The sequence below is a fragment of the Anastrepha ludens genome, chromosome 2 (genome assembly GCF_028408465.1).
Source record: "Anastrepha ludens isolate Willacy chromosome 2, idAnaLude1.1, whole genome shotgun sequence".
NCBI classification, from domain to species: domain Eukaryota; kingdom Metazoa; phylum Arthropoda; class Insecta; order Diptera; family Tephritidae; genus Anastrepha; species Anastrepha ludens.
In genome coordinates this window covers 160,530,674-160,552,338 of record NC_071498.1, presented here as the reverse complement: position 1 = coordinate 160,552,338, position 21,665 = coordinate 160,530,674, and the positions used below count along the sequence as shown (strand labels likewise).

The 21,665-nt window shown below is 39.7% G+C and overlaps 1 protein-coding gene across 5 annotated transcripts in view; it reads left to right on the top strand.

Moving 5' to 3' along the window:
- The window catches only part of LOC128855704 (uncharacterized), a 39,414-nt gene extending 18,493 nt beyond the window's left edge, over positions 1–20,921 (top strand). For all 5 annotated transcript variants that reach the window (XM_054090838.1, XM_054090836.1, XM_054090841.1 and 2 more), the window contains 8 exons: positions 474–872; positions 986–1,175; positions 15,945–16,224; positions 16,546–16,726; positions 16,808–17,021; positions 17,133–17,339; positions 19,697–20,523; positions 20,601–20,921. In XM_054090838.1, coding sequence (XP_053946813.1) covers positions 474–872; positions 986–1,175; positions 15,945–16,224; positions 16,546–16,726; positions 16,808–17,021; positions 17,133–17,339; positions 19,697–20,523; positions 20,601–20,827 — 2,525 coding nt within the window. In that variant the 3' untranslated portion in view covers positions 20,828–20,921. The remainder of the gene's footprint in view (positions 1–473; positions 873–985; positions 1,176–15,944; positions 16,225–16,545; positions 16,727–16,807; positions 17,022–17,132; positions 17,340–19,696; positions 20,524–20,600) is intronic.
- Positions 20,922–21,665: the final 744 nt, after the last annotated feature.

The window sequence follows — 21,665 nt, the reverse complement described above, 5'->3', positions numbered from 1 at the left end:
GGGTGTACGCGCCAATTATATATATATATAGTTCCCAAACCCAGCGCACAGGCAGATATCTTGTGTTGCTTCGCCTTCTCACATTAGTTCGCTTTCAAACGGATGTTCGGAAGCTACCCAGAGGATACCCGGAATTAATGAGCTGCTTGAACCATATGCAGATAGATTTTTCTGATTCTTCACCTTAGTGTTTTTTTTACAATGAATTCAGTCTGTTTGATTTCTCTTTCGACTTTTTCAAAGTTTTGCTTTAGATTCCACCGACCAACGATGTCAATAACGTCTGCGAAGGCCAATAATTATATTGATTTCTCGTACTCGCTTGAACTAAATATAAGATTTTTTCTTGCACATACCTATCTGCCTAACAAATTTACTTTAATTTTAACTTAAAGCGAACAACTGCGCCATAAGCTTTTTTACTACTTTCAAATAAATACAAACACATCTCTCTTTTACCTGCCTATTTTCAGATGCCCTCCTACTCAAATGTCCACTTTATCAAATGCATCTACAGAAAATTGTTGGCTTCCGGCCGCCACTGGAATATCTAACCGCACAAAACCTCATCTACTCACCAGCATACAATTTTAAGGATCGCAATCGCCACAGGCGTGAAGGTTACAGCATAGTGGGTGCGACAGATGGCCAAAGCCAGAATCCGGCAATTGCCAGCGATACAGCGAGCGCCATTTGTTGGCGGATGTGTAATGAGGATAGCGATTGTATGGCCTACGTTCATCTATTGGACACAAACGAGTGCTATGGTTATTCGTATTTTGAGCGTTCGCAACGCTATCAGGCCATAGCCAATGAACTGCCATTGGTGGCGGATGCTGAGGCGCTGTTCTATGAGAAAACCTGTCTGAAGGGTGGGTGGCAAATACCAGTTTTAACAGCTTATTTTCCACATTAACTTGAAATCACTGTTTATTTGCACTTTCAACTTTTTTTGTTTTTTCTGCTCTCTGTATTGATTTTATAGTGCCCGAAGTGTGCAAACAACGCAAATGGACACTTACAAAAATTCCCGGTACGAGTCTGGTGTTTCAGGGAAAGAAGACAATAGCGACGCTGGTCACGCGACGTGAATGCGCTGAGCGCTGTCTGTTCGAAAGCGAATTTAAATGTCTGTCCGCATCGTTTGCGCCATCGTACCGCAACAATCGTGAGAGGTGAGTGCTTGGGCATATCGGTTTGCGTGTGTGTGTGTGTGTGAATTGCACAGTGAATAAGTGCTTATTATAAAGAGTGTATGACAGCAGTCAACACACCCACCACCCACCACCCATCAGGTGTTGGGAGATGCGAATTCCATCAGACTAACCAAATACGTAGTGAAATTTCAAATATGAGTTCTATGGCTTTATCGGCTGGATTTCAGTGCTGAAAATGGAAAATGATGCGCAGCATTGCCGAGCTGTATGAGCTCATTGCAATTACAATTAGTTAGCTGTTTTTAGCGTTACGGTTATTCAATACTAGTATTTCGCGCGATTTGCAATTTTAAATTCGATATGTGAATATTATGAAGCAATGAATCATTTACTGTTTCGCTTCGCTGATTCAACTTAAAAAATATTTATAATTTCATGCGAATAATTGAGCATCTTCGGAGAACTGTTAAGCCTCTTATAATATTTGCTTGAATATTCATATATACATATATATTAGGGCGGGTCGATTTAAAAATCGCTCATTGCTCTGAGAAAATCGTATTCTAGGGATCAAACTAAGAAACTTTGCCGAAGGAACCATACCTCTAAAACGAATTCTGATGTCCCCCAATTTGGGTCGAACGAAAAATCCCTTTTTGACCCATTTAGAGTGCTCCAATCGAGTCCAAATGTATGACCGACCCCCACTAACTTTGGACGGCCGATCCACCCATGCCAGTGGCACACCCCCTGGAACTCCCCTGGGGGGTTCCCCATACAATCATTTCAAAATATCACCATTTTTGGCCTTTACATGAGAAAAGAAACTAAAAAGTTCGACCCAAATTGGGGGACATCAGAATTCGTTTCAGAGGTATGGTTACTTCGGCAAAGTTTCTTATTTTGATCCCTAGAATATGATTTTCACAGAGCAATGGGCGATTTTTTTGCCTCCCCACAAATCGACCCGGCCTAATATATATATTGGCGCTATATATGAATTGACGCTAAACCCTCTGTTGGGTGTTTGGCCACCCTCCTCCTCTTATTTGTGATGCGCGTCTTGTTGTGTTTCCATAAATGAAGGAACCTAGAGCTTCAATGCCGCCTCCGAATGACAGAGGGCTTTTTGTGAGGAGCTTTCTCATGGCGGAAATACACTCGGAAGTTTGCCATTGCTTGCCGAGTGGCGACAGCTTTTCTATCATTTTTGGAATGCATAAATTATCTATTGCCCGGATGTTTTTTTTTATTATTTTTATTTTTATTTATTTTTTTTTAAGGGGCCATTTTGTTAGCATATCTGTTGAGAGGTATTAAGTGGAAAATCGACAAATAACCAAAAAAAATTTCGAATTTGCTCGAGAGTCGTTTAAAATAATTAAATCATTATAGCCCCCCAATAGAGGCCAGAGTAAAAATTTAAACTGTTTGGCTTATCGCTGCTCAATTTAAGTAGAGCTAGAAAAGTGCGTACCGCCAACATTTCGAGATATGTTATATAACTATATACAGGGTCCGGCCGGTTGAAGTGTAATCAATTAAAAAGGGCATAAATTTTGTTTGGAAAATTACTTTTATTCAATTAAAAGTGAAAAATGTGTGAAAATAATACAAAATTAAGAATCAATTTACTTTTGCTCCATATGACCACCATTTGCCTTGAGTATGGCCTTAACACGGTCCAGAAACGAATCGCACGCTACCCGAATGCGACTTGTAGGTATTTTGGCCCACTAGCGGACAATTTCTGTTTTCAGCGCCCCGAGACTGGTGAATCTTTTAGTTCAGACCTTCCTCTCCAAAATGGCCTAAAGAAAAACTCCCATCGTTTTGGAAGTTTACGAATTGCTCAATTTGAAAAATTGTCTCGTCAAAAAACGCAATGATCGGAAATTGACCGCTTTCGGCCAAGCAAAGCAACTACTTCGCTCTCTCAAGTCTGACTTGTTGCCGCTTTGGTAGGATCATACGGCTTATGGCACTTCGTCGGATTGCGCTCAAGTCGCTTTTCACTTTTTGAACCATTTCCCGTGACGTTGCAGTCTTTTGATAACCATCTCCATGGCGTTTCGCGATGCTACCAGTATCATTGCGACAAGTAATGGTGCGATAAACCAAAACTTTATTTACTTTAAGATGCTCGAGCTCACGAACAATCGCTGGTTGTGATTTTTCAGCCAAATATGATTTGAGTATGAAATCCTCATCCTCCATCTTCCACTTCTTCTCTGGACGTCACTTCATCAATATCTTGTATTTGTATGACTGTTTCTTGTGTTAGAGAGCGAACCTGTGCACTTTCGCCAAGGACGCTTTCTATTGCTGCCTTGAGCTTCTCAGTAGCTGGACCAGCTTGCCGCTTTAGTTTGAATAATAATTCGTCCTTCGCCGTCTTTCTGATGCCCTTTACTATATGGCTCAGTTCCTTGAGCTCAGGTTGCGATTTAATTTTTTTTAGCATTTCGGCGTATGAGAGTTCACCGACTTTTTTCAGGACCAATTCGTTAGGTTTCGTTGGTATTTTTTGCGTGGTTTTGGTCTTACGTTTGACCACTGTTGACCAGCCTGCACGTGATTGGGTGCCCTCCACGCCTAGGGGCGCATTCATGTCTACTGCTGCCACGCTTTCTTTCTTTACAGCAACTACCTCTTTTGGTTGGTTGAAGTAGTGTTATTGCTCTTTGGGCCTGGCCCCTGTTGGTCCTCTCGGCGATTCTAAGCGGATGCACTTTGCTATTTGCTGCGGCAAACTGGGCGCATTCCGCCCGCTATTGGCAGCCGTGCGGGCTTTGCTTGCTTTTTGCGATCGTTCTCCATTTTGTCGGTTTGTGTGCTTTGATTGGCGCGCACAATGGGTGGCTTAGATATGCTGTACATGTCTAATGCTTTCTGATACTGCCTCTTTATTTCACTCACCACGTCTTTCATTGGAATGTTGATATGCCTCTGCACTTCCATCATACTAATGAGCTCTTTTATTTTGTCTCCCATCACACATAGCGACTCCCCGTCTGATTCTCGCTTTGTCGCTTGCTCCCTTTCCTCTTCCTTCTGCTGTTGCGTGTCGCTTTTTTCCATGTCTGGAGTTTTATGCTCGCATTGGCGCTTTTCAGCGCGCTCTTGCTTAGGAGTGAGTATTTGTTTTCTCACAGGTGAGCGAGTGATTCTCGCTCGTCTCAGAAAAGGATTGATCGTATCGCTCTTTTCCTTCGATTCTCCGCATGTGCCCGGAGACTCATTCGGCATGTTGTTGGGTGGTTTGCTCATACCTGTGGGTAATCAGCTATTCTCTCTCTTCACACGAACACTTTGCACCGTTCGCTAAATAATTTGCCGTTGTCTGAGCAGATGTGGTTATATTAAGAAACTTTCTCAGCAACAAAACTTTTCACGGTTTGTTTAACTACTCTTTTTTTGTCTATTATTGATGGTATGGATACTGATAATGTGGTTTCGACACAACGCTGCAGCACACAACCGCCGAAATATTCGATTTGTTGTAAGATAAATACCTTGGAAGAATACTTTCACGACGTTCTGTAGCAATTTGGTTGCCAAGATCTCCCATTTTATCGCCTTTGGACTATTTTCGGTGAGACCAACTTCAAAAATAGGATTTACGGGAATAAAGCAGAAGCAATTGAAGCTTTGAAGAACAAAGATCAAAGACACATTCTCTATTGAGCCTAAATGTCGTCGACAATTTTACAAAAATAATCGACAGCTCTAAATGTGCTTGGGGAGAATATCTGAAGAATATTACATATTTTCTTTTTATTCACAAATTGTCGAACCTCATCTTCGTAAATAGTTGTATCAATAAATATATAATGAAATCCCATTCATAAGATGGATTTAATTTTAATTTCACTTTGAGCTCCCTGCACAAGTCTATGTTAAATACGTACTTAATTATATACAACTGTACGTACAGTTTGTATAATTAGATGCTCATAAATATGTTATTGAAATTACACGTTAGCACGTCTCATGAATTTCACATAAATTGTAATTATCATTACTGTTATTCTGCACCTCCTACCGCCCACACAAATAGCCCAAAAGCTATGGAGCAAATGTGAAAATAAACAAATTTATTAAGCCAAAAAACCAAAAAAGAACTGTGGACTTGTATAACAGCTCATGGGGTTTTAATAGGTTTTACGTCAAGGCCTATAAATTCTGATTTATCATAAAAAACTTTAGTGTTTTATTGAACTTCTATTAAGATGCTTACTCACGCTACGGCTATGAATGTTTAATTGATTAATCATTTTGAGAAAAGCAAGCCATTTAGTGTCTGACAGAAAAACGTGCTAAGTCGATTTAAGTTGTGTTTTTTATTATCTTTCTTCTTATATATAAAAATGAATGTTTGTCTGTATGTCATCGATGAACTCAAAAACTACTGGACCGATTATTATAAAAATTCGTACATATATGTATTTTTCCACGGCGAAGGTTTGTAGAATATGCTCATTGATGCCACTCGCCACCAGGCGGCGCTGCAGAGTTGCAACTTCTGCCCCGTTCTACCGATTGTCATAAATAATGTCATATTCCAGTGAATTAAACAAACTGCATCGCCTGATATGTGTTGGTATTACAGGGGCTATGAAAACATGTCCCACGGATACATTGGGTGTGCTCCTGAACATACCACCGCTTCCAATCTTAATTGAAAGGGAAGCTCGCTCGAGTGCCTTAAGATTAAACGGTATATCTGAACTTAAAAGTGGGGATACGAAAGGACATTTAAAGATCTTAGAAGACTTCCTACATAGTCCCATTCTTCATGAGGACGATATACTATCACCCAAACCAATACTCTTCAGGAACTTCCAAGTTATAATTAATGAACGAACAGACTGGAGAACTTACTCTATCACTTTCAAACCTGGCTCCCAGCTATGGTTTACTGATGGGTCCAAATTGGAAAATGGTAGAACAGGGGCAGGAATCAATGGGCCTAAATTCAAAAAATCGATTCCGATGGGATTCTACCCAACAATATTCCAAGCAGAAATACATGCCATCGAAATATGTGTGAGAGAATGCCTTAGCAGGAAAATGGAAGGTACTCACATCTACATACTTTCAGATAGCCAAGTGGCTCTAAAAGCCCTTCTATCAACAACTATCACTTCCAAATTGTTAAATGATTGCCTAAACCTTCTCAACAAGTTAAGGAACCTCAACATAGTAACACTAGGCTGTATTCCGGGACATGACCTTGCAAAACAAGGAGGAAATATGCAACTTACTGGTCTTGAGCCTTTCTGTGGACTCACAAAAGGCCACATTAATGAATTCCTTAGGAAATAGGAAGAAAGAAAACTTGCTGTCCACTGGCTAAACTGTGCCGGTCAGCGTCAAGCCAAACTATTCCTAAGTCCCAACAAAGGAATATTTAACAAGCTCTCACTAAGCAGAGTAGATCTGCGTCTTTTAACAGGATATCTTAGAGGTCACTGCAGCCTAAGGTATCATCTAAATAATATTGGTCTATCTGAGACCAATATATACCGCTTTTGCGAAATGGACATAGAAAGCTCAGAACATGTGCTTTGTGAATGTCCTGCGTTGGGCAGACAGAGACTTCATCCCCTTGGTGGTATCGTAGTATCTCCATGAAATCTTTGGAACAACAAACCCGAAATTGTGCTAAAATTTTTAAAAAGCCTACAACTCTAGGGTTACAAAAATAGGCCTTTCACAATAGATCAGCTCTGGTCGCAGTGCGTAATGGCCTTCTAATAATAATAATAATTCCAGTGATGCATTGTGTCGTCTGTACACTGATCGTCCGAACAATAAAGAATGCTTCTATCTAAGATGCGCGCGGTGGTACAGCCAAAACTTTTCTTCTTTCACTAATTTTGGCAACCATACGATCACAAAATAATATTTCACTGGCTATTGGATCATCTGGAATTGCGGCAACTCTTTTAAATGGTGGCCGAAAAGCGCATTCAGCATTGAAACTGCCGTTGCAAAAAATTTGCAAACCACTGAGGCACCAACATGCAACGTTCAGCAAAACTCTGGAATGGGAAAAGTACCCCAAACGTGTCAAATTATCATATGGAATAAATGTACAACGTCTCACAAGAAAGCATTGGAAGCGCTTGAGATTTCAGAGGAAACAGGCGGATCTTCGGTGGCGCACTCATTTTATTGTCTGGTGATTTTCGACAAACACTGCCCATTATACCACGTTCAACACCCGCTGATGAACTTAATGTATGTCTTAAATCATCAATTCTATGGCGTCATTTACAGAAATTGACTTTGAAAACTAACATGCGTGTACAACTACAACGGGATGCATCGGCTGGGAATTTTGCAAAACAATTATTGGATATTGGAAATGGGCGAATGGAATTTGATGAATCGACACAATGTATCACCCTACCAGCAAACTTCTGTAAGATCACAGAAAGCAACGAGGAAAAAACCCTTTCCCAAACATTGCACAAAACTACAAAAACCTTCAGTGGCTAAGTACGCATGCTACATTAGCAGCCAAAAACATCGATGTAAATACCATCAACTTCACCATTCAGCATGGAACACAGAGTGAAACGACAACATATGTATAAGCGCATCGATACTGTGGAGAATCAAGCCGAAGCTGTCAACTATCCAACTGAATTCTTGAACTCGCTTGATTTGCCAGGCATGTCGCCACATGTTCTTAAATTGAAAATTGGCGTACCCATCATTCTTCTTCGAAACATTAATCCACCACGACTTTGCAACGGAAGCAGACTCTCAGTCAAGAAAATGATGAACAATGTTATCGAGGCAATAATTTTGACTGGAAAATTCAAAGGTGAAGACGTACTGTTGGCACGTATCCCAATGATCCCGACAGATATGCCAATCGAATTCAAACGTTTACAGTTCCCGGTGCGACTCGCCTTCGCAATGACTATTAACAAAGCACAAGAGCAATCCTACAAGTGTGTGGATTAAATTTGGAGAATCCATGCTTCTCACATGGACAGCTCTATGTGGCTTGCTCACGTGTCGGAAAACCTTCTGATTTATTCGTCTATGCACCAGAGGGAAAAACAAGAGATATTGTGTATCGCACACCGCTTCAATAAACATCGAATTGAAACTAAACTTTGTAATGTCACAATTTTTTCGTAATAAACAAAATCAATAAAATGGTTTCGAATGAATTGAAAATTTGTGTACTGATTTTTTTTCTTAAATTTTCTTTCTTTTTCTTGTTGGCGTAGATACGCGCGCCGGGTACAGCTAGTACTTATATATTTAAAGCATCATTCAATCTCGACATTGGCCAATTAATCAAACCATTCGATTATTCACTCATATTTACTTTATTCCCTAAAAAGTCTCATGGTAAAAAATACATGCAACAATACAGTTTTTTAATTTTCACAACAAGAAGACGCCGGGAGCGACTTCTAAAATTCAAAATTTTGTTTTACACAGTGTTATTTAACACTTCGCGCATTCACTGTTCCTCCACAAAGTAATTTGATCTAAAAGGCAATTGATGTCAAGTCAAAAAATTCTATGACAACAATTACTTTTTATTAGAGGCTATTCCTCAATTTTAAGACTTATAATTACTTTGTAGGAGCTGCTGAGTATTATTTATACTCGTTTTTAGATATACATCGGTATTTATGTGCACTAATACACCCTGCTACAAAAATCTATTTTTGTTTTTTTGTGCTTTACAAGAAAATTTTCTGCACTAAAGATGTTGAATGGTAATGCTGCATACTTAGTTTTAACATTTTCTCTTTAATTAAATTTTTCAAAAGGATTTTAAAGTTTCATTAGCAGAAAGGTAAATAGGGGAATCCATTGCGTATACTTTATTTCATAGGAGGAAAGTTCAACTTTTTTTTTTACGTTACGCAAGAAGAGCAAAGTTGAAGCGTTTATAACTACATATATCGGGTGTTTTTTTGAGAGCTTGAGAGCATAAAATGATAATGCAAAACAGAAATATTGTTTGAATGAATTGCTTTATTATACAGGGTGAGCCATATAGCGTTTGCTTTTTGAACCACCTATTTTTTTGAGAATGGTAACACAAATGACATGTCAAAGGTGTTCATAATTTACTTAAAAGTTTGACATTTACGAAATAGGACGCTATACGCTTGAACAAAATTGGGAAAATGGGCAAAAAATCGTTTGACCGAAGATGAGCATTTTTACCGAAAAATCATCTTTTCTGATGAAGCTCATTTTTACATCGATGGGTATGTCAATAAGCAAAATTGTCGGATTTGGGGCCCAGAAAATCCACACGTTACTGTAGAGAAGCAAATGCATCCACAACGAGTCACTGTTTGGTGCGGTTTTTTGTCTGGCGGATATATATCTATATCTGGTAGATATTTTTATAAATATTTTATTATATTATTTATTTTTTGAATAAAATATCCTTCTTCTAAAATTTACCTTCTTTCCCTGTTTCTAAAAAAACAAAATCTCATTCCTCAAACCCTAATACTTATCTTTTCCATCCTTACTCCCGCACAACAGTCAGCGCATTATTTGCATTGTGGCTGCTAAAACAAGCAAAAACAAAAAGAAAAAAACAATGAAAAACAAACAGTTACACATTGCATCAGTGGCGCCAGCAAGAGGAAGCGGGAAACCGCTACTAAATTTACCGAAATCCTCAACCATCTGTGTGATCCTTCTGCCAGAAAAATGTGACACACAGATGGCACTCCAAGCAGTAAGAAGACGTTTCTCTTAAGCAGCGACAGAAGGGGCATTTCCACCACTTAGAACTGGTAGGGCAGGCTAATCACCTACCCTGCCAGAAATCAAATAGATTAACTAAACCAACGCAAGACAAGACTTGTCGAGGCTTTATACTCCCGTGTGGAGTGAACAAGGAAAAAAAAATGACGTCAATGATGGAAACAAAAATCCAGTCAGCATGGCTCGTTAGGGCTCGTCATTCACCATAACGGCAGCTCATTACTCATTTCGAAAGAAAATGAAAACCAATGTAAACTATGTAACAAATTTTAGAAGATTCCTGATTTCCACAATTCTGAGATGTTCCAAATCATTAAAAATTGTGTACCTAAGTGTAATAGAAGGTGCGAGAACGTTTTTTTCTCTTCTACGGTTAAACAGCTTCTGCAGAAGTCATGTTTCTGCACGCCCATTCTCAAGGCGTGTCTGCCTATTAGACAGTGTCCCTTTAGAAATCAGTGTAGTAAGGCGATGCTTATTTTGACTCAGCGGGGATGCTGTGCGTTTGGCATTGAGCGTCGGCCACAATCGTCGAGCGATGCTGTCGGGCTACCGTGGTGAGGGATTTTAACGCCGCCTGGCTGTCAGAGAAAACGTAAATATAATTTCTCGGCATCGCATCGCTCTAATGTACAGTCACTGTCGTACACTCTGTGTCATAAAAAAGGAACCGCGATTATTCATGAACTGTAAAAGATATATATTTTTTTTTTACATGATAGTATGTAAAAAACTACTAGTCGCAATTACTCAATAAGCCGTGTATGGTAGCCTTCATCGTTGCCGAACCAGCTTTTCTGCGTAGCTCGTCGACAAACTGGACTAGATTTTGCGAACTTGACGCACGAGTTGCTTTAAATCATGGACTGCCCTTCCGGCAAGATGCCTTTTCATAGTTCCTCACACATTTTCAATGGGGTTGGCGTCTGGGGACTGGGAAGGCCAGTCCAATACTGTGACGCCATTTTCTTGTTTTGTTGTTTTTCAATGTATTTTCCTGAGAGCAGTGGTTTTGATGATGTGGGACGGTAGGATATGTTCGCCTCCTTCGATGTTCGATGGTGTTGATAGCCACATTTATTCCCTTTTTAGCAAGAACTGATAGTGCTTGGCGTAGTCACAAAGAAGGGTCCCGCTTAAAAAGTTAGACGATCACCTTATCTTGCTTTTTTGTCGTCACTCGCTTCAAGACGCGCTCGGTAAATTCATCAACATTTTCTTATACTTTATACTGATACTGATTCCACATCACAAGTTTTTCGATTTTTTAATCTCTTTTGCAGCCGCGGCGTACGATAATGTCGGCCTTTTCGAATACGTGCATAAAAATACCGCCTCGAAACGCTTCGCGTACTTCTCACTCATTTTTGTTTAGTTGTGTTTACGGAAAGTTTCGAACGACACTAACCTGAGTTAGCACTGGCGTCGTTGCTCTTGGGTGGGATTTTACGTAGCAAAAAGCAGAACGAAATATATCTTGAAGTTACAAGCAAAAAACCGGTTCTTTTCTTCTGACACAGACTGTAAATATTGCCATCAATTCAGCCTAAAAAATACTGCAATAGTCGAGGAGCCGAAGACTAAACGAGATGTCCAGATATTCGGAATATATGCCTCCGCCAACCCTGACGTCAAGCTTTGAGCCATCTGTGTATGCATTGATGGACTTCCTAGTTTACAACGTCCTGTTTCCAGTCTCCAGTTTATTTCTATCGAACACAAGGCCTATATTTAGTCTTTTCTATTATCTGAGAGTTTGCTCCGCTAGCGAAAGATCCATAATTCAACATATGTTAAGTCTGTTATTTTGTTCAGAAGAATAATTACTGATCCACCCCTAATCGTTTTACCATTCACCATCGACATTTTCCCATTAGTAGTTTAATGTTTGTTTCAACAAAAGCAAAAACAGGAAGTAGAATTCGCGACATAAGTGAATCTTGCTCCAATTAGTTAGTATAATAAAAAGACAATAGCAAATTCAAAACTCATTAAAAGCTTCAATTAGAAGCCGTTAATACGAGTAGTTTTTAATAGTTTTTCTGTGCATTAATTTCCAAATGGAAGTATTAGCGAACGACATTGTCAAGTCGTTTGTACGTGACTACTACTCAACTGAGCCCGGGTGCGAAACCTTTGTACAATGCACACGAAGCATCAAATGATGCAAAACTTTTTTTCTGATGCGATCAGAATCACAAACCTCAAAGAGCATTTCTGCCATTAACAGTTTCTTATAAAAATCAATTGCAGTCAGCGGCATAAAACTCAGGACCCTTTATTTGTAGGAGAACATCAAGATGCACAAAACCATTTGGAGAAGAAGTCAGATCAGTTGTTCCCTTTGTTGAATTCCAAGCTTGAAATGTAGTATAAACGGACTTGAATGTAGTAGACCATTTACTGCCTAATCCGAAACTCTTTCCTGAATAGGATGAACACTATAAACATGTTTCTTTTAATTTATTTATATACCTCGGTGTAATAAGCAAGGGCATGTCAATAGACTACGTCGAGGAGAATTGATCGAGAGTCATGAGTAATAGTCAAGCTGCATTTAAGACATCACCGAACTCTCTAACTAACTATTTTGATTCTGGGTAACTCGAAAGTAACTTGGAATTAGACATCTAACCATTAGACCAGTCTAGAATGTGAACAAGGAGCGAGTGAGAACTAGAAGACATCGGAGACTGTAGGTGGGCTAAGCTAAAGATGTGGATAATGTTAAAAAATCTAGCTATGTAGCCGCTTTCACTGAGAAGCTCAAACTGTAGACGGCTTTTGGGATTATTAATAGATTACTTTTAAAGGTTCAATCACCAGAATGTAATCGGCATATCAGCCAGATGAGAACGCGTAACACTTTCTGTAAGTCGCCCCTTGGCTAATATTGCTATTAACGTTTTTTGGAAGAGGCGTCCTGAGAGCAATGAGACTCGAAAGCGTCTAAAATACATACATGCTCCTGATTCCCAAATTTTCGGTACTTTTTTGAAACAATAATCTCCTCCAGAACCAGCTTGGCGGATGAAAAGCTCTGAACTATGCTAGTGTTAAGTTGTACATCTCTACGTTATTTATTTTTTATTAAGCCAATATATACATAGGTATAATAGATTCTTGTACACTAAATAGATATATTTTAAAGAAATGAAATGGGCGATGAATTGGCCAGCTGTGGATCAGCAATTACCCCTCAGCAACGAGAGCTAATAATCGGAATCAATTACATAGGAATCATAAATAGGATCAGCGATTATGTAGGCAATCTACATAAAGAGCGATGGTCCAGTCTACGCTGGAGAACTGCAAAGTGTTTTGTGACAAGCCCGAACAGAAAACAGTCTAACTTTCTTCTAAAACTTGGAAGAAAAGGCATTCGGTTAATGGTCGGTACACACCCCATGGGGTCAGCATATGGCCACCATTGGAATCATTGAAGACCCGGTTTGCCTGTCTTGCTTAGAGGGGGCGGATAGTACCGAGCATTTTCTCTGTGAGTGTCCTACATTTGCCCGAGCAATGCTACGAATTTGGGTTCAAATGTCATGAGATCGAGTAAAATACGTTCTCTTAAACTGGAAGATATTTGCAGATTGGCCAAATAATCTGGAAAATTCTCACAGGACTAGCTATCTCTGTCTCTGTCTCTATTCTATTCTATCTCTTTCACCCTGCCACTTCTCTCCTTTCCTCCTTGATTATCAACCCTTTTACTTTCCAAAGCTTCGATTACAATGGGCTTTTTAGCTTGAGTATTTTAGGAATTATCAAATCTCTCGCTACTTCTTGGCTCGCCTTTTTTAAATTTCAATTTCAGATATATTTTAAGGTTAATAAGCATTAAAAAACAAAGAAAGTACAATTAAACTATTTGTAATAAATATTCAAAGATTTCAATAGGCGATTTTTTGAAAAGTCAATCTCAATAAATTTTAGAGATTTTATTAAACTTAATTAAGGCTCCAGTAAGAGGAGCCTTTCAAGCATAAAGAGATTTTGAGAGACCAACATAAAAGAACTCCGCATTACGAAGAGCTCTGTCCGTAATATTAAAGAAAGTCTTCTCAAGAAGCACCGGACAATCAACAGCACCACTGATTAAAAAAAAATGTAAGTCAAAGATAAAGTTAGTCTCCTATTCCGCAAGGATTTTAAGTTAATCAATAAGCGTCGCACTTCACAGGTAGGGATAAGATCCGAAAAGCGTAAATTCATAATCATCATTAGGCGCTACAGCTCTGTGTTAGCTTTGGCCTGCTGCATAAAATGTCTCTATTTGCGCCGATCCTTGGTTGATTCCCTCCAATTGTTGACCTTGAGTTTCCCCACGTCGTCTTCTAGTTTGTCAACCCATCTTGATCTTGGTCTGCCTCTTGCTTTCGTTGTGAATACTTTAGCGTCAATTATTTTTCATTGAGCTCTCGTGGGGACCATTCTCATGGTATGGCCTAGCCATCTTAGTTTTTGAACTTTAATAAACCGCATAATATTTTCCTCTTTTATAGGTCCAGTTCATGGTTCCATCGTATACGCCACTAGTCGTTGTCTTGACTGCACCGAAGATTAGCCTCACAATTTTTCTCTCGAATACTTGGAGTTTGTTTGTGTCTTTTTCACTTTTTGTCTAAGACTCCGATCCGTAGCAAAGATCTGGTCAGGTGGTTAAAATGCGATTTCTAGTCAAAAAATCAGTCACAAGAGTGGATCGATGAGAAGGTGTGTTATCAGGCAATAAGTGCCAGCTTCCTCCTTCGCAGTATTTAGGGCGAATTCGACGAATGCGATGCAACAAACGCTTCAAAACGCCAAGAGAGACAATTGCATTGACGGTTTGCCCGTTGGCCAGAACTCCTCGTGGATAATTCCCTTGGAATCGTAAAAACTAATGAGCATCGACTTGATTTTTGGCTTCGCCAAACCCGAGTTTTTGGATAGTGGCTCGTCTGAGGCCTTCCATTCGGCACTTTGACTCTTAGTTTCAGGTTCTTGTTGCTAACACCACGTTTCATCACCAGTTACAAAGTTGTAAAGGAAGTTCTCGTCTTTTCTCACCTCTTTAATGAAGTCTTTGGAATGTTTATTTCTGAGCAATTTTTGGTCCTCAGTTAACTTGTGCAGAATGAAACGTGCACAGACCTTTCGTAAGCCCATATGATCAGTTAAAATGCGACAAATCGATGTTTTGGAGATATTTAAGCCCGAATCCATGAATTTCAACGATGATTTTGGTTAATTTTTAAAAATTTACGAACAATTTCGATGAAATTTTCGGTGATTACTGATTTTTGGTGGCCCGTATGTTCATTGTATTATAATTTATGTCCTCACAACCATCTCTGAAACGTGTAAACCACTCATGAACTCTGGCACGAGATAGACAATCATCGCCATAAACTTTTTTCATAAATTCAAGTGCTTCGGTTTAAAACAAAATTTGAAATTAGCTCTATGTTCGAAACTCATTTTTGTACCGATGACACAAACATACTGACACTTAGACGCAATAACTTCGCTTCCACTGAATCGAATGTCACCAAACTTTAACTGGAAGGCAGCTAGGGATGTAACTTCCATCATTAAAAAGATGGCGCCATGGAAAACATTTCTTCTTCGTCTTGTCTATTTTGGACTTTACCTTGTATAAGCTCATATTACAGGTACCTTTAAGTTGTCTGTAAAAACTATTATTATGTTTTAGACTTGAAATAAACAAAATGAAGTGAGAATTTTTATCATTCCCTTACAGAGGAAAATGGGTCGTAAATAGTTACGACCACGACAACCTATAAAATACCAAAAGAAATTAACATTTATACAATATATTTCATTTCATTCTTAAAAAGCTGCGTGCACTTGGAACACCCTTTGAACTTCGTTACACCTTAATATTGGTGTATCATTTTTAATCCATTTACAATTTTTTCGAAATCCACATTATTTTTATTGTGCCAATGCACCACATTATGTTAATCCCGCTTGTACGAGTTTTTTGTTTTTTCTACTCTCGCACAGATTCAGTCAACATGTACCACAGGCGGAATCCCACAGCAATCAGCAACAATATCAACACCAACAACAATCACAACACAACACATTGGGACGTTGTATACTCAGTGATAAAGATAAAATGATACAACCCGATGCTTTCCGGGCTGCACCCTACGATGAAGAATACATGGAAAATCAATGTTACGAGCGAGCGATCGAGAACGATAACTGTTCATACGAATTGTATGCGAACAGTAGCTTCATTTATGCGGAAGCAAAATATTTGGGTCTAACCCAGAAAGAGGTGCGTTTGCGTTGTTTGAGGTTACTTTTACGAGTGTATGTCTGTATGTATGTAAATAGTATTTTAGAATTAAATTATAAAAAATGAAAAAAGAGAAATTTGTGCAATAATACAAATTTGTTACAATTCATTGGATGTTTTGATTAAAAGGCTTAGATTAATTGAATGTATTTTTCAATTTGAATAACTTTTCGCTTTCTTTTAATTTAAGCGAAATTATAACCTTAAAATCTGTTTAATTATATTTAATGTTCTACCTATCATTAATTTGTAGTTCAGCATTTAATTTAAAGCTTTCTATAATAATTTTTCCCCTTAAAGTGTCAATCCTACTGTACGCACGAGACGAAATTCTACTGCCAAGGCGTTTCGTTCTACTTCGAACGCAATATAGCCAACTCGGAGTGCCTGCTGCACTCAGAGGATATCATATCGATGGGGCCACGCAGCTTGAAACTGCGAGAAAAGTCAGTCTACATGCGTCGTGTCAAATGCTTAGATGGTAAGTGTTCAAAGCAATTTTTATAAAATTTAAAATAAAGACAAGAAAACCCACAACGAATAAAGAAATTTTCCCCCACAGTGCAAGTTCTGTGTACACAAGAGGAAATGACCATCAAGTATGCGCCGAAAGATTGGTTTCATGGCAAAATGTATGCGAACATGCATTCAAAACAGTGTATGGTGCTGGGTAATGGCACAAGTAGCACAGTGCTGAGTCTGCCGATCGGTACTGAGGTCAAAGAGAATCGTTGCGGTATATTGCGTGCTTACGAAGTCACCAAAGCATATCAAAGGTAAGCGAGTAAGCTTTTTGGCATTCACCGAAGCAAACTAATAATTTGGTTATTTGTCAACTATTGATTACCTACTTACGTACTTATTTACTTATGTACTTTGTATTGCAGAATTTTCATATCCGCGCTGGTGGTGATACAAAATAATCCGAACGTGCAAACGCAGGGCGACCGACTCATCAAAGTTGGTTGCATAATGAGCAATTCGACGATGCGCAAGGATGGGCACACTGATGGACGCAGTGATGAGGATGTGGTAGAGGGCGAAGATATACCAAATGCGATTGCATTAGAATCATCATTGGAGTTCGCACAGCAGTAAGTTAGAAGAGTGAATATGATTTTATGATACCACTTGTCTATTGTGTGGTGAAATTTTCCACACAATTTCGGTTAGAAGAGCGGAGCGGTGTTATGGTACACTTATACAACCGCTGGGACTGAAGAGGTTGTGATAAACGGTTCACTGGACAGGGCTAGTTTACTGGGGCGGCAGCCCTTGGTCGGGAAAACCCCCGAGTCATTTCGGCAACGTAGAACCGGCTGCCACAGGAATGCAGGCCGACGCGATCCAGGGTCAAACTAACAAATAAAGGTCTGTCCAACCACCACCTACAGCAGATGAAGAGCTTCAGCTTCCTCGTGAGACCCGCGTAACACTGGCACAATCACGTTCTACATATTGTAGCAGGTTAACTCCTACTTATCCAGAATTGACCCTGACATACCAAACATATGTCCTGCATGTGAAGGCACCCCGCTCGTCGCTAACCACCTTTTCCCATGCCTCTTAAAACCCACTCATTTAACACCCCTCTTCCTCTAGACCCAACCTGTCGAAACAGCAAGTTTCCTGGGCCTACCGTTACATAAGTTAGACGAAGGCGACCGGTGACTACACTTCACTGACAGGGTAAAGTTACTGCTACAACCGCCTCTTCGTCTCTCTAATAAACGAAGAAATAAATTGTGCTGAATAAATAGCTGGCGATTCTAAGTCTGATATGCATCCAAAGAAGTAAAGCTTTAACCTGCAATATCGCGTCCTGGCAAAAGCGGAACAGCGACAGAGAAAGTGTTCAACGCTCTACACTTCCTCCCCTTTCCTGCAACTGTGACAGAAGCCCACAAGGGGGTTCCGTGGTACATCTAAATTCACTGGCATTTTATCGGTATTTTCTTTATGGTTGCTGAGAGTCCATTTAGAAACAATCTTAAGATAGAATTCTGTACCTTGGGCTCTAGACATAATGGCATTCACCGTTTTATGCAGCTATAAGATTTATTAGCTGAAAGTGACGCAAGTTTGATGTGGAGTTCTAGTTTTACGTCATATATATACAGGGTTTGATTGAAAAGTAATGAGTTATCCCGCGCGGAGCGTTTGCCAAGCGATTAACGGAATCGGTTGGTGGGGGAAAGTGATCGTTGGACCTTCTCCTCCCACTAGAAACCGGTCCCAGTTCGCTGGCAACAGCGGTGCAGTCAACATCGCTCCGCGCGTGAAAGCTGTTTTAAATGTGTGTTAGGATTTTGCAGTGGCGAAAATACAGCAATCGTTGGAGCAACGTTACTCAATCAAATTTTGCGTAAAGCTAAACAAAACGAGTACCATTGAGCTACTCAAGGAGGCTTACGGGGACCAATCTCTATCCAGTGTCCAGGTAAACCGGTGGCACAGTCGTTCAAGGAAGGCCAGGGAGGACGTCGAAGACGAACAGCGATCTGGAAGGCCTTCGACGACGCAAACAGACGAAGATGTGAACCGGGTTCGTGAATTTTTGAACATTGACCGTCATGCTAGTCTACGTGAGATCAGAGAACGCGGCATTTTACAAAAAGTGCTCCTTCGGCTGAAAAACCATGTCGCCCGGGTTCAGCCCGACCTCGTCAACAATTGGACCCTTCATCACGACAATGCGCCGGCGCACACCGCCTTACTCTGAATCTCTGCATTGGCCAAGATGGGAGTTCCGCTGCTTCCCCACCCTCCCTACAGCCCAGACCTGTCCCCTCCGGACGTCTTCTTGTTCCCGCGCCTGAAAAGGGGAGCTGAAGGGGAGGCGTTTCGACTCCATCGAGGCGATCCAAAAAACTGTGACAACCGAATTGAACGCGATTCCGGCGGATGAGTTTAAAAAATGTTTCCTGCAGTGGAAGGACCGCTACCAGCGGTGTATTGACGCTCAAGGGTCCTATTTTGAAGAATATTACAATAGTTGTATAAGCCAAAAGGTTTAATAAAACTGCTTAAAAAAATAAGGCTCATTACTTTTCAATCAAACCCTGTATTTTTTTTTTTGTATACAATATATGAAGCAAAAAACAACTTTCAATACATTTTAATGTATTTTTATTTTTTTAATTTTTCGTTTATCAAATTTGCTTAGATTTAAACCTTTTTTGTAAATAAATCTATCTGTTTCAAAGGTATTCAGTTAAAATCGTTCACTACTTTTTTATATAATCTCAGTTATTTCTGAACTGATTGTTCGAATGTGAGGTGAGCGTGGGATATTTTTTAAAATCCGACATAAAACATGCAATGGTCTCGGACATTTCTATAAAATGAAGTTTCGTTTTACGTATGCTGTGACCACTTTTTAAAGAATATTTTTAAGTTCCAAAACACACAACGAACAAGTAGTTTCTCATTTACATCTCTATCCTCACAGCATGCTGCCAAACGAGGGCTCACTACTCTTCAATAGCACCGATGTGCCGCTCCTACCAAAAATCATTTTACAAATTGTCGATCTCTCGCATCAACACGAAACAAATGATGTGCAAATTGGACAGAATTTGGAATTACAAATCATTGCTGAATACACGCAACACCAGCAACAGTTGGTTAACTATGCACTGCCACCACTGCCCGACTTTCGTGCGACCTCGTTGATCGCCAAAACTCAGGACAATCAAAATTTCGTGCAACTAATCGATGAGCGTGGCTGTCCCATTGATGTGGCGGTATTTCCTGCGTTAGAGCGTGTACGCTCCACTACTCAAAATATGCTGCGCGCACGTTTTCATGCCTTCAAATTTGCGGGCTCTTCGTTGGTGAACTTCGATGTTAAAATACGTTTTTGTACTCAACGTTGTCGGGAGGATAATTGCTATCCTCACGGTAGTGATGGTGGTGGTGGTGATGGTGGTATTAGCACCAGCACCAGCACCAACGAGGGTGACAGCTTTAGTAGTACTGCCGCGAATCGTGTAAGACGAGCTGCAAGACGGCGTCGTGAGGCACAGGAGCCAGATTCAACGTTTTCCGGTCGTTTTAAAGTACAAAATCCGGTTTATATATCAACTGTGATGGATGTGGTTGACGACCACCTGGAGCTGATGAATTCAACAGATGACTCAAAGACGGAAAATATGTCACTTCAAGATTTGGGCGTACTGCCTTTGAACTATAATTTGCATGTACGCGGCCCCGATCAGGTTAGCAGTAATAGTTTCATTTACGGCGAGCGTGGCATCTTGTTGATCGCAGGCATTGGTGGGTGCTACTAACATACATACATACATGATGAATGCTACAATATGCATTTTTTTATTTTTATTTCATTTATTTAGATCGCATGCAATTTGACAGCCTTTGCTTGAATCAAAGTCTGCTCATCGCTGTACTGATCTTCTGGCTTATCTTCCAAGTGGCGCTCATGTTCAGTTGTTGCTATGTCATACAGAAGTACAAACGTTTGGCGGTAATGGATGAAGAGCGTCGCAAGATCAAAGAGAGTCTGGACTATCTCGAAAGTCGACGTGTGCATTGGGCGGATCAAGGAGGTTACACACTTTGATGCTAAGCAATTCTAAATTAGCACTTCTTTGTATTAGATTGTAAATAAAAAGTTATGGTATCACTAAGTAAAAGACATAAAGGTTACTTAATTTAATAGCGACTCAAATCGAATACGCACCAGATGTGTTTTCATAAAAACTAAACACTTTGAAATTAGTATAGGTATTTGGGAGTTGATTGATTATTGAAGTGAAACTTCTTAGGTGTCGATGGACGAGCGAGAATGGAGAGTAAAATTTCAAGGTCATGCAACGTTTTGGGCGTTTTCGTTCCGCGAGAGAGAAAAAAGATATAACGTAGGGGAAAAGGAGAGAAAGAGCTATACCTTATATATATCTTAGATACACTTGAGGCTATTTTTCCTGAGTTTTTCCTTGTGGTTGCTAATTTCTAGTGAGAAATAACACTGCCTACTTTTTGGCGCTTGTTTGTTGGTGCAAACTTGTAGGAAATATGTTTTCGGTGCCTACTTTTTGGCGTTATATTTCCTTGGTGCCTACTGTTTGGGGCATTTTTTGGTCCCAATTTTTTTGTCGTTTTTGTTTTTGGTGTCTACTTTTTGACGCTTATTTTCGTTTCATGGCTAATGCTTGTGCGTACTATCAGGTCAGCCCATAAGTTCGTGCGTTTTTTAAAGGTGATTTTAAAATTAATAAAAAAGATGTTTAAAGTATTTATTAATCAATAATATATTTTCCTTCATTATTTACGATGTCTTCCCAGGAGCCCTTGTCCTTGGAGCCAAAATACGCTCGATATCCCTTTTTATAGCTTCTTTTGAGGAGTAGTTCTTGTTACTCATATGGGATTGAAGTCCACGGAAAAGGTGATAATCA